This window comes from Silurus aristotelis (assembly GCF_946808225.1).
Source record: "Silurus aristotelis genome assembly, chromosome: 16".
In the NCBI taxonomy this organism is placed as follows: Eukaryota; Metazoa; Chordata; class Actinopteri; order Siluriformes; family Siluridae; genus Silurus; species Silurus aristotelis.
This window is the reverse complement of record NC_139589.1, coordinates 10,508,318-10,522,026: the sequence shown is the minus strand read 5'-3', so window position 1 is coordinate 10,522,026 and position 13,709 is coordinate 10,508,318. Positions and strand designations below refer to the sequence as shown.

General features: G+C 38.7%; 1 protein-coding gene across 1 annotated transcript; it reads left to right on the top strand.

The window, feature by feature from the left end:
* The first annotated feature begins 635 nt into the window (after nt 1–635).
* lhfpl2a (LHFPL tetraspan subfamily member 2a) lies at nt 636–12,794 on the top strand. The gene is made up of 3 exons (XM_083565607.1): nt 636–761; nt 5,680–6,332; nt 11,638–12,794. Exons 2-3 carry the CDS (start codon nt 5,939–5,941, stop codon nt 11,892–11,894), a joined length of 651 nt encoding a protein of 216 aa, XP_083421733.1. The 5' UTR covers nt 636–761; nt 5,680–5,938; the 3' UTR covers nt 11,895–12,794.
* The last annotated feature ends 915 nt before the right edge of the window (nt 12,795–13,709 follow it).

Genomic DNA, 13,709 nt, shown 5'->3' with positions numbered 1-13,709 from the left:
TCTATAATTTATTTAGTGATTTAAATTTTAACTTGAAAATGAGACACTCTTTGGGTTCAAGGTTTATTGTAGTTTTAGAGTTTTGGTATGGCACTGTTTAAAGACTGGTATGTTTAAGAATCAGCAGTGATCTGCATTAGTCAGCCTGTAACTCTCACACTCTCAGCAGGCCGTCTGGAGTGTGTGTGTGTGTCTGTTTCCTTTTTGTATTTTCCCTGTTAAGCTGCCAGTCATGACATTATGGAAACTTCCTGAGTTGCTGCATTTGTAATTTGTGTGTGAGTGTGTCTGCAGGTAGAACTGACACATAACACACACACACACACACACACACACACACACACACACACACACACACACACACACACACACACACACACAAATATGAAGGCTTTCAAATCCAGCTGTCGTTTCCCAGTTGACCTCAGGTCAGTCTAAAAGGATTTGAAACAAAAGCCAATAGAACTGGCACCATGGATTAAGACACAGCCCACTAATCACCTTTCACAGAAAGAGAAGGTAAGACAGGCAGAGTGAGACAGGGTGATGAAAACTTCTAGTCTGTCGAATGGACTTTCCTGCTACCAGTGCAGGACTTTGATGGATGTGGAGGTGTGGTCTAGTGTGGGGGTTGCCTTGGTGACGTGGAGGAGGTGGAGTCAGGGGAGTAGAAAGTGCAGTGGGGGATTTTCTCAGTCAGTGTGTGAGGGAAACGTGTGGTCGTGACTTGGATATGGACACAGAAAGCTCACACTGAACAGGTCAGACTTCAAATTAATCACAGAATTCAATCAACTGCCTTCACTTTGATCTTCTGTGATGTTTTGATCTCATTTAACCACTCCTGGCATTTGAATTGACTTTGATTTCATCTATTATGTTTAATTTGTGTTTTGGCTCTCAGCACATGAAGCCCATTCAGGGACCTGAGTTCTGTGGAGTGTGTTACAGTAGTGTGTATTGCTTTATAGTAGTTTGTAGTATGCAAAAACAGTGTGTATTGTGTTTGTGTAGTATAATAGTGTGTATTGCAATATATCAGTGTGTAATGTGATTGTGCAGTTTGCATTAGCAGTGTGTGGTTTGATTAAGTAGTGTGTTATAGTAGCATGGAGTGTGTTACTGTATTGTGTAGTGCAGTTCAGTAGTGTGTATATTATTACAGCTGTAATAATTTGTAGTATATTGTAGTAGTGTGTAATGTGATTGTGTAGTGCACTACAGTAGTGTGTAATGTGATTGTGTAGTGCACTACAGTAGTGTGTAATGTGATTGTGTAGTGCACTACAGTAGTGTGTAATGTGATTGTTCCTTGTGCAATAGTAATGTGTAGCTTGATTGTGTAGTGTAGTTTCTTATTGCTTTGTGTAGTGCACTAAAGTATTTTGTAATGTGATTGTGTAGAGTGCTTTAGTAGTATTTAATGTGATTGCACAGTGGGTTGTATTAGTGTATAATCTGATTCAGCAGTGTGTCCTAGTAGTGTGTTAATGTAGTGTGTTAGTGTAGCATGTAGTGTGTTATTGCATTGTGTACGTTATAATATTACATCTGTAATAGATTGTAGTGTAATATAACGGTTTGTAGTGTGCTACAGTAGTGTGTAATGTGAATGTGTAGTGCACAACAGTAGCTAAAGTTTCTTATGACATATATAGTGTTTCAGAGTGTATTGTAATGATTTTACAGGATAGTGTAGTATTTTAGGGTGTAGTACAATGCATTATAGCATTTCAGGATGTAATGTAGTACTTTGTTACTGTTTTAGTGTGTTGTTGAGAATTAAAGATGAAGTGTAGTTCTTTAGGATGTAGTTTAATGTTTTGTGTGTACTATGGTAATTAGGGATATATTGCAGTATTTTAGGGTTTACTGTTATATATTCACATGTACTGTGGTGTTTTTAGATCCAGTATAGTATTTTAATGTGCAGTGGGATGTAGTGCAATATATTAGTATCTTGTGTAGTATTTCTGTCATAGTGTTAAGTTGTAGTACATGTAGTTTACCTTAGCATTTAAGGGTATAGTGTAAAACTACACTATAGCATACACAGTAGTTCTAAGGCAAAGAGTGGAATTTTTTTATGCTGTGTGGCATTTCAGGTGTACGGTGCATTGTATGATGTAGTGTATTATTTTCAGTGCAGTGTAGTATTTGAGGATGCATTGTCGCATTGTAGTTAACTTGTGTATGTGTAGTATTTCACAGTGTGGTTAAGAGTATAGTATGTTTGAATGTTGGCCAGTAATCCTGATGAAATGTGCATTAGGAAATGTGCACATTAATGTATTCATGCATTAGGAAATCTGGACATATAGTAAATCTATATATTAGGAAATATTCTACATTAGTAAAAAAGTATATTTGTGAATTGCACAATGTAAAATATATGCATTATAGAATCTGTACATTGCTAAATTCATACATTAGTGAATTTTCATTTTAATAAATCTGTTCATTACTTAATGCTTGCATTTATGAATCTGCCAGTATGCAGAGAGATTTGGGCCGATGCAGACTTCAAATTGTAAAAATTAATAAATCACATATTATCACATATAAAGATTTATTTGTGCATCAGCAAGTAGAACACAACCAAGTTTTTGAATTTGAACCTTTTTATATATCTCATTGGGTATGTGTACACACACAAACATACTCCTTTAAGTGGTGCATTGAATCCTAAGAGCTGTATTTTAGTCCTGCAATGACCCCCCACAGCCCCCTGCAGTGTGTGTGCGCATATATTTTGTGTAACAAGGCTAACTGTATTGTTATCGTTTTCCTTCCATAACTGTGTGAGTTCCTGTGTGTGTGTATGTGTGTGTGTGTGTGTGTGTGTGTGTGTGTGTGTGGGTGTGTGAATAACAAGCTTAATAATAAAATATATAAATGTTTCAACACACTGATTTACTGACAGATTTAATCAGAGACTAGAGATCAGTCCTGATTTATCCAGGATAGTGTGTGTGTGTGTGTGTGTGTGTGTGTGTGTGTGTGTGTGTGTGTGTGTGTGTGTGTGTGTGTGTGTGTGCAGGTTGCGTGTAAGAAATTCAGGACATCTGTCAAAATCAGGCCAATGGAAAAGTACACACACACACACACACACACACACACACACACACACACACACACACACACACACAATTGTAACCATACCCAGCTTCTTATATATCAGGTTGTTGCTTTTGTGCTCCCTGGATTTCCTAAAACATAAACATACACACAACAATAGTCTCTCCTTCTCTCACACACACACACACACACACACACACACACACACACACACACACACACACACACACACACACACACACACACACACACATAACTGCAGATGTAAGAATCAGTGCATACACTAAATGGAGTGAGAACAAGATAAAGCTGTAGATGTATAGATAGAAGAGAGATAGATGGATGGATTAATGGACAAATGGAAAAATGAATGGATAGATGGAAACATTTATGAATGTGAAACTGATATAAAAATCACACACACGGACACACACTGCAGGTGCTGAAAACACTTATAACTGATAAAGTTCTTAACTCTAAACAGCCTCTGCCCCAGCTGAGAAAACACGAGAACTCTCTACTCTGTCCTCCAGCGCACACACACACACACACACACACACACACCAAAATCTGATTTCCACCCTTCCTGCATAAGAACCCTGTAATCTACATCTCTCTCTCTCTCTCTCTCTCTCTCTCTCTCTCTCTCTCTCTCTCTCTCTCTCTCTCTCTCTCTTTCTCTCTCTTTTTTCTGTGTGTGTGTGTGTGTGTGTGTGTGTGTGTGTGTGTGTGTGTGTGTGTGTGTGTGTTAATTATATATTTTCTCCAGTCTGCTTTTCTTCCATCCCAGTGCAGATCTGACACACACTGACCTGCACACAGATCGGAAAAGGTGGAAAAAAGTAAGAACATTGCAAAAAGAGAAGAAGCTAGTGCTGACGAAAAGGAAAACAGAGAGAAAGGAGGAACATTAGCACTACACAATGCTAACACACACACACACACACACACACACACACACACTACACTAACTCACACTCACACACACACACACACACACACACACACACACACACACACACACACACACACACATACATACACATCAACACTACAGTAACACACACTATACTACGACACACCCACACTAACACTACAGTGGTCCCCCGGAACTCGTGGGGGGTCTTAGAACGTAATCGTTCCGAAAATCCATGAATTTTGCCCCCCACACACCCAACCCATACTAACTCACAACAATACATGCACACACCAACACTACAGTAACACACAGCAAAACTATACTAACACACAGCACTACATTAACACATACCAACACTACAGCAGCACGCACAACACTTTACTAACACACAACACTACATTTACACACACCAACATTTCATTAAACACACCAAAACTACATTAACACACAACTCTACTGTACCATACGCCAACACTACACTAACACACAAACATAAACACTACACTAACACACACACATAAACACTACACTAACCCACACCAACACTACATTAACACACACACCAACACTAGAGTAATATATGCCAACCCTACACTAACACACACACACACAAAAACACTACACTAACACACAGCACTTCATCAACACACACAACACTACAGTACCATATGCCAACACAGCACTAACACACAAATATAAACACTAAAGTAACATACAGTACACCAACACTACACTAACAAACACACATAAACACTACACTAACCCACACCAACAATACATTAACACACACCACACTACAGTAACATATGTCAACCCTAATTTAACAGACACCTACACTACACTAACACACATAAACACTACACTAAAACACACAAACGCTACATTAACACACATTTAAACAACACCAAAATATACCCTATCACACACCTAAAGAAGGTATAGAAGTAGCGAAAGAAGGATAATGAATGAAAGATGATGGATGACATGTTTTTGTGGTTCTGATTTAAAGAGATTACAGAGGTTTAGAAGAAACCTGATACAGTTAATCTCTTTGTGTGTGTGTGTGTGTGTGTGTGTGTGTGTGTGTGTGTGTGTGTGTGTGTGTGTGTGTGTGTGTGTGTGTGTGTGTGTGTGTCTGGAGGCAAACATAAACACTGTTATCAGCTGCAGACAGCCCAGTGCTGTTCATAGGAGGGAATTTAATTACACACACACACACACACACACACACACACACACACACACACACACACACTGCATTTTTAGATGTCAAATTTTGAAGACACAAGTGGGTGTGTGTCTGTCTCTGTGTGTGTTATGTGCTTATGTTAATTATTAAGTTACTTACAGTTCACTATTACAAGTGTGAAACTGGTCAGTTCTGAAACACCTGTGAGTGAAAGGTGAAGGATTTATCAGTCACTACCTTCAGACATTGAGGTCTTTTATAGCAACTGCTTGTAACACTTCCATTTGGAATGATCCTAAAACATTCCTTCCTTTAAATGTGCCCTGTGTAGACTACAGTTATTATTCAGCAACGTAACATCAAAAATCACATTTGTTTCATTTTTCACTTTCACACTCGAAAGTGACTCATGAACTCAGATTTCTTCTCATAATGATGAGTCTTTGTCTAAACCAAAACTAACCAGCCTTTTTGTATGTGTGTGTTTGTATAGGAGAGATAGACGGCCATGATCTCCTCCCTTAGTAGGATGTAGGACTGGAGGAAGCGAGAGCAAGAGTGCGACAGCTAGAACTTCTTACATCTGTCGGAAAAAAGACAGGAATCATATAAGGCTGTGATTTAGGACACGTTCTGGAGTGGCTGGTTCACTCTCTACTTTTTCTGTACACTTCCTTTTTTTGCCCTGCTTCCCATCCAGGAACACTCACAATCACTCAGGGACCCTCTTGCACACCCCTTCTGACTTCATCATGTGTCATGTGATTGTGACATGCCGCTCCATGCTCTGGACGCTCCTCAGTATTGGTGCGGCCTTCAGCGAGCTCATTGCTTTCCTAAGCACTGATTGGCTGGTGGGGTTCCCACGCGTGCCTGAATCTGCACCTGAGGTATCCGGTGAGGCCTACCGGCCTACTCTTGGGCTTTTCGGGCGGTGTGTGTTTGTGGGCAGATTTATGTGCGGTCCTTACGCGCTGACATTTGATGAGATTGCGAGCGGTTTCTGGAAGGCGGCAGCCATTTTTCTGGCGACGGGAATCCTGCTGCTCAGCGCCGTGGCCTTCACCTCCATTTTTACAATTTGCTTCCAGAGCATCATGAGGAAGAGCATCTTCAATGTGTGTGGACTACTGCAGGGCATCGCAGGTACACAAACAAGCACATTTGCACACACATTCACATATACACATGCAGTAGCTTTAAGAGTGATCACTTGCATTCATTCTGTAAATCTTGGGGATTAGAAACACTGAGAGCTAGAAGGCCCACAGGGTTGCATTTGACCTGTCAAGTGTGCAGTGATGTTCAGGGTAATAGTCATGTGCACGCTGTGGCTTATATTGTACAAATGTTTTGCGCAAAATGCTAATATTTATGAATAATTATGCATGGAGTCTTCATAGAGACAGGTTATGTGACTTTTTAATTCTTAGATTTTTTGGGATTTGCCTTTAAGATTAATAAAATCACCCCAACAGTCCATGACCATGGTAAACAGATATAGACATTGTGGACCAAAAAAAGAACGTAAATGTTAAACCAAACAGACTAATGTAATGACATATTGTATGATTAAAAATATCGTCTAGGGAAATAAAGCTCTTGTGAGGATAGTAGTTGCCTGTACATATATATATTGCGGACATTCTCCTATTCGTAATTTTTTTATCACTTCAATTAAATTTACTTTAATACAAAAATATGGCTTCCACCCTAATTTCTGACAGATTATATGATAGCAAATGATCTAGCACATCCTACAATTATGGATTTTCTTGCATGTACTATATGGCCAAAAGTTCATAGACATATAAGATTCATATGTTATTTTTGTAAACACCATTCTACATTTATTTCCTATTTGCTGTTATGATAACTTCCACTGTTCTGTTTCACTAGATTTTGGAGTGTGCTTGTAGAGATTTGTGCTCATTTATCCACATAGGGTCATACAGTTAAAGTGAATGAAAAAATTCTTGCTACTACATTCAAAGACATCCTATACTACTGTGTGCCTCCAGCTTTGTGCAACAGTTTGAGGAAGAACCACATACGGCTGGCAAAGTCAGGTGTCGCAAAAAAACTAGTGATTAAATATAACACTCTGATTATTGTGTGCACAGCATAGTAAAAACAAAATATTATAAATCAAGGTCATAATATATGGGAATTAATATACACATCTCTTACACTAACTGCTCACTTTCAATTTATGATAAAAAATTCCAATGATAGACAGGCAGACAGACAGTCGGTCAGACAGACAGACAGGTTTATACATTATACTGTAAGCAGGGTGATGTCACGCCAGACCTTTCTGCTGTTTAAACATTTACCACTGCAATAAAGCTCCAGCTGCGAAACTCAGCTTCACTCCTCCCTCAAGTATGTGTGTCTCTGTGTGTGTTTGTGCATTTGTAATTCACTAACAATGACCTAATTGAGGTCAGAGGTCAAACCCAAAGCTCATCGTTCTTAAGTGAGTCAGAATATTTTCACTCCTGTGTCATGTCCATTCGGGATTTCTCTCTCTTTCTCTCTTACTCACTTTCTGTGTGTGTGGGTGGAGGGTTGGAAACTTATTTTGCTGTTTGTTCCAGCATATTTTGACTGGACAGGAAGGATCAACTGAACTTTCACCCTTAGTCAGTTCCACTGAAGAGTGCTTTGCATTCTGGGTGATTACATCCATAATTTCATCCACTGGTTTTCACACAGTTTCAAAAAAACAAGGTAGTAATAATAACAATAACTCATTTTCATCATCATCATCATCATAGGATTTTATATATTATATATGAAATCGTCAAATTATATTTAGACACATAAATATTTAGTAAATATGAATTAATATTTATTAAATGTATACCTATTTACATACACATTTAGTTAATTATTGCTAATTATTATTTTAATTAATGAACACAAAAAAAAAAAAAAAAAAAAAAAAAAAAAGAATAACTGGTAAATAAAACAGGTTAATATTTAATGTTAATATTTGGCATGTAAATGTGAGACAGAGACATTAAACATTCAGAGTAAAAATATGTCATTTATTTAGGTCATGTGTTCATTACTGGAGTATCTCTGAGATTTTAGTCCTGTCTGAATCCATGTCAGGGTATTCTTAACTGTCTACACTGCCGTGTTTTATATAAGTACATCCCATCTGCATTGACTTTTTAATTGAGATTCCACAGGCATTTTTTAGCTTTTTATTTTTAGTTTAAAACAATGTCAGGAGGCGCTTACTATTTCCTATTGCTTCCTGCTGGGAACTAAATGAAATCTAGGCAAGAGTTCAAATTTTAGAACAATTAAATATGAATAAAATTCTGAAGGATATGAAAACTTTATCAAGATAGCAATCTACAGTCTGCTACTTCTTTCGACTTACTCTTTAAGTGAACCGTCAGTACGAAGCATTATGTTGTTTTTTACTTCCGACTGTACGTACATGTGTATGTTATATCTTTTAACTGTAATGAATAATGTATATTTTCCTTCTCGAAAGTGCTAAATACCAAACAAGCAAAAAGGTCTGTACCTGGATACTTCTAAAGCAAATACTTGTAAAATATATACAGTGTAACTCTTTTGAAGTGCTGTTCGGGCTGTGAGCAGCCATGTTGATTGAAGTTCATTTCTTAACTCGAAATTAACAGGGGGGTTAAACATTTTTAGAGGTCAGAAATTCAAGTCAACAAGCAAAGTGTATTAAATGAAGTGAATGTAGTATGCAGGACATTTTTAGTGTGACAGTATATTACTTATCCTGAAACTGCTAATCCCAAGTAAATCAATCATGTTTACAAGTAACATTTTCAGAAATTTGATCTCATCCAGATAGATGTAATGTTGATTAGATATATATCTGAAAATGTTACTTGTAAACATGATTGATTTACTTGGGATTAGCAGTTTCAAATAGATAGATAGATAGATAGATAGATAGATAGATAGATAGATAGATAGATAGATAGATAGATAGATAGATAGATAGATAGATAGATAGATAGATAGATAGATAGATAGATAGATAGATAGATAGATAGATAGATAGATAGATAGATTGATTGATTGATTGATTGATTGATTGATTGTGCTCATTCTGCCATTTAGGATTTAGTAAAGTCAGGTACTAATGTAGCTGAGGTGAGGAGGCCTGGGGTGCCGTCAGCATTGACACTTATCTCAAAAGTGTTTAATAGGATTAAAATCAGAGCTCAATAGCAGGAGATCTACTCCAACTCATTTAAAGCCTATCTTCATGGAGCTGGCTTTGTGCACAGGGGAACTGTGATGTTGGAAATGTTTTGGGTCTTCAAGTAAAGTGAAAAAGGATAGATAGATAGATAGATAGATAGATAGATAGATAGATAGATAGATAGATAGATAGATAGATAGACAGACAGACAGACAGACAGACAGACAGACAGACAGACAGACAGACAGACAGACAGACAGACCTGAAATTAAATTATTTATAAGCTAAATAAATTAAGAAATCCGCCTTTATGTGCACTGAAGACAAGCGTGATTTGTGCAGACCACAGTGTGTTTTATGTGAATGAGTTATTGGCAGCAGAAAAGGCATTTAGAGACAATACATTCAAGCCAAATAGTCAAGCCTGCTGAGTTTTTCAAAAGAAAGCAACCAGATCTGAAAAGAACCCCAAACCCTTTCAAAAAACATGTGTACTTCTCAGGAGCAGGCTCAACAAACTTCCATTTGGAAGGAACAGTACAAACTCGATAGTTGCAGTGCAAATGTAAAAAGGCTTGGGAGCGGAGAGAAGTGTCAGAAAACTGGAGTGTTTTAGCAGCTGAGAGGAAATGAACAGACAGACCTGGTTAAGGTGTTTAGGTGTGAGGGTGATGTTCTCTTGATGGTCTTGTGTGGGTGAGAACCTTGACAGTTCTGCAGAGAGACTAAAAAGAACAGTGGTCAAGGTCTAATCCAACACTTTTTTTTGGGTGGAAGTGTGTCTCATATGGCAATGTAAAAAGGTTGAACTGATTTAAAAAAAAATACAATGTGAAAGGTTTTATTTCTTTCAGTGTGGGTGGGGATCAATCAGTGCGTGTGCGTGTGTGTGTGTGTGTGTGTGTGTGTGTGTGTGTGTGTGTGTGTGTGTGTGTGTGTGTGTAAGAGGCCAGTTGTCAATGATGTCATCGTGCTGCACTTCATTAAGCTGATGAAAACAGTAAAACGTTTACATTTTCCCTGCACAATTGCATCATTTGTAGGAGAGTCCCATCATGATTTTCACCTTGGTTACCCTACAGGACCATAGAGCCCAGTAATGACATCATCTTACACACACACACACACACAGACATTCGTGCACATGTACACATACACACAGCAAAAATCAGACACACGTGTAGATTAACACACGGGTATTCACATACATAATTAATCACATATGCACTGATAATCACACGCACACAGTTAATGGTAACACAAATAATCACACACACACATACACAAATAATTATAAATACATGGAAAATCACGCATGCACATATAATTGCACATACATTAACACACACAAATAATCTTATACACCCACACACACTTCTACCTAGAGATTAACACAGTAAGACGCATTGATAATTGTACAAATACAAAGATAATCTCACAGACAAATAATTACACACACACAGAAACATATACACACATACAATCACACACAAATATACACAAAATACTTTTCTTTTATAGTCATCCATCTAGCAATGCTCTGAGGCCCAGTAAAGTATTTAGGCTGGATGCTGATCTGTGATTCATCATTCAGGCTCCTGATTTAAGCAGTGATTTGATTGTTTAGCTCCATGCTGTTAGGTGATTTGATTATGATGATGCTGTTGCTGCTGCTGCTGCTGCTGATGATGATGATGATTGTGTGTTGTCAAAAGTCTCTCTTGCTTGTTTCACTTTTGTGACTCTTAAAGCATTTAGACTCCATGGCCTGTCCCTCTACTCTAGCAGTAATGTAGTGCAGCTGTGTGTGTGTGTGTGTGTGTGTGTGTGTGTGTGTGTGTGTGTGTGTGTGTGTGTGTGTGTGTGTGTGTGAATTGAAACCGTGCCTCCTATCAGTCGGTGGTTGGGCGACATGTGGAAAGAATTTATGACCTAGTTTTCATTTCTTCATTTAAAACTGAGATAGAGACAGAGAAAAACTAGAGTTCGAGAGAATGAGGGACAGAGAGAAAGGGAGTGAGTGAGGCAGTCTTTTTGTCATCTGCTGAAGTCTCAAATGGAGTGACAGAATGTGGGTTGGAGAAACACACACAATTCATGAAGTTCTTCTTTCGTTCTCCCTTTTTCTCTTTACCTCCCTCACTTCACAAATTCTCTCTTTCAAACTTTCTTTATATGTTTTTTCCTGGTCTTTAGTCAGTTCCGGTGTACAATTGTGTTAACTGTGTGTATGTGTGTGTGCAGGTCTGTTCCTGATCCTGGGTCAGCTTCTGTACGCAGCAGGATGGGGAAATGAGAAGGTGAAGCAGTACTGTGGTGTGAACTCGTCAGCGTATAACCCAGCGATGTGCTCAGTGGGCTGGGCATTTTATACAGCACTGCTCGGCACGGTGCTCAGCTTCATCAGCGCCGTTTTCAGTGCACAGGCTGAGATCGCCACGTCTAGCGACAAAGTACAAGAGGAGATCCAACAGGGCAAAAGCCTCATCTGCCTCCTTTGAGAGAGAGACCCGCATTAGAAACCAGACGTCCTGATGTCAGTCACACTGATGCCAGTGTGACAGCAATTTATCAACGAGAACCAAACCACTTAAATTCATCTCACCACTAAAACTCTGCTCTTTACTGCGTTCTGATGTGGGAGACAGTCTTCCTTTTTTAATTTTTTCCTGTCTGTGTTTTACCCTTGCCCTCGTTCATTTGTTTTCAGTTTGTTGTTTAGAATTCTTTCTTACTTGCTAAAATGAAGAATGAAATTGTAAATACATGTGTATATACTGTACATAATGATGATGAAAATGATGATGTTGATGAAGGAACCATCTCAGTGATCAAGGTGCTGAAACCACTAAACCACTGTCACTTCCTGTTAGGGGTCGAAAGTACTGCACATCTTAAACCAGGAAGCAGGAAATGTATTCCCACTGGATTCTGGATCAGTTCCTGGTTGTAAGACACAAGTAGACCTGCACAGGTGAAACTGGATTCCAATCAGTGGAAACACTTTTGTTAAGACTCTTCTGTGGTATTTTAACAGGACACTTCCTTGCCCGACCCCCCCCCCCCCTTTTTGTTTTTGTCCTTTTCTGTTTTTCTTTTCTCTTTTATTATTCTCATATTTTCCTTCCTCTCTCTCCCCATTTTGTACTTATTTCCCATATAATTTCCTTTTCCTTTTTACTTCCTCCCAGTCTCAGGACAAGATGCAAGAGGATAAGAGATCATTGTGCAACAGAAAAAGCCCTGAAGTCCTTTGTTCTTGTACATCCATATTCTGTGTGTGTGTGTGTCTGTGTGTGTTTGAGAGAGAAAGAGAAAGAGAGAGAGAGAGAGAAAGAGACAATAATCACCAGCCACATAATCACTGCTCTTTGCCAAATAAATAAAGCTGACTGAACTTTGCTGGTTCTCTCTGCCTGTTTTTCCCTTCAGACTTCCAGTAAAACCCAAAGACGTACGTACGTACGTGTGTGTGTGTGTGTGTGTGTGTGTGTGTGTGTGTGTGTGTGTGTGTGTGTGTGTGTGTGTGTGTGTGTGTTCCTCATAGATCTTGAGCCAAAGGCTGATCACCACTCTGCATGACCTCACCTTCTTTAATCCCTATGTGAGTGTGTGTGAGTGAGTGTGTGTGTGTGTGTGTGTGTGTGTGTGTGTGTGTGTGTGTGTGACTCACATCCTGTGTCAATCAGTGTGAACAGACGCTCATAGCAACAGAACAATGACAGAAACACACGACACAAAAGAGAAAAACAGATTCTGCTGAGAGTCAGATACAGTCAGAGAGAGACAGAGAGAGAGAGAGAGAGAGAGAGTATGAGACAGGAGGGACAGAGACTGAAATACTGTACAAGAAAATTTGAGCGCAGACAGAGACAGAAAATTGTTTCCAGATTTCTTTTTGTTTTATTTTCATTCCCAGTATTGTATACTTGTGCGGAAGAGAAAAAAGGGCAGAGAGTCAGAGAGAGACAGTAAAAATTGTGGGAGTAATAACTAAATTAAACCTGTTTCTACTTTACATACACTATAAACTTGTAATTATATAGTCAATTAACCAATCACAGCTCAGAGCATTTACAGATCAGTATCTGAGCAACTAATTGCCGCACAACACAGCTCAGTACATCTGCGCAACTAATCACAGCTCAGTTCAATATCTGCACGCCCAATCACAGCAGAGTAGAACACTGTAGCAACTAATCACAGCACAATAAAACATGTGACCAACCAATCACAGCCAAGTAGAACATCTGAGCAACCAATCACGTCTGTCTGTGTTTTGTTTTCCATTACCAAGTATGTGTATATATATATAT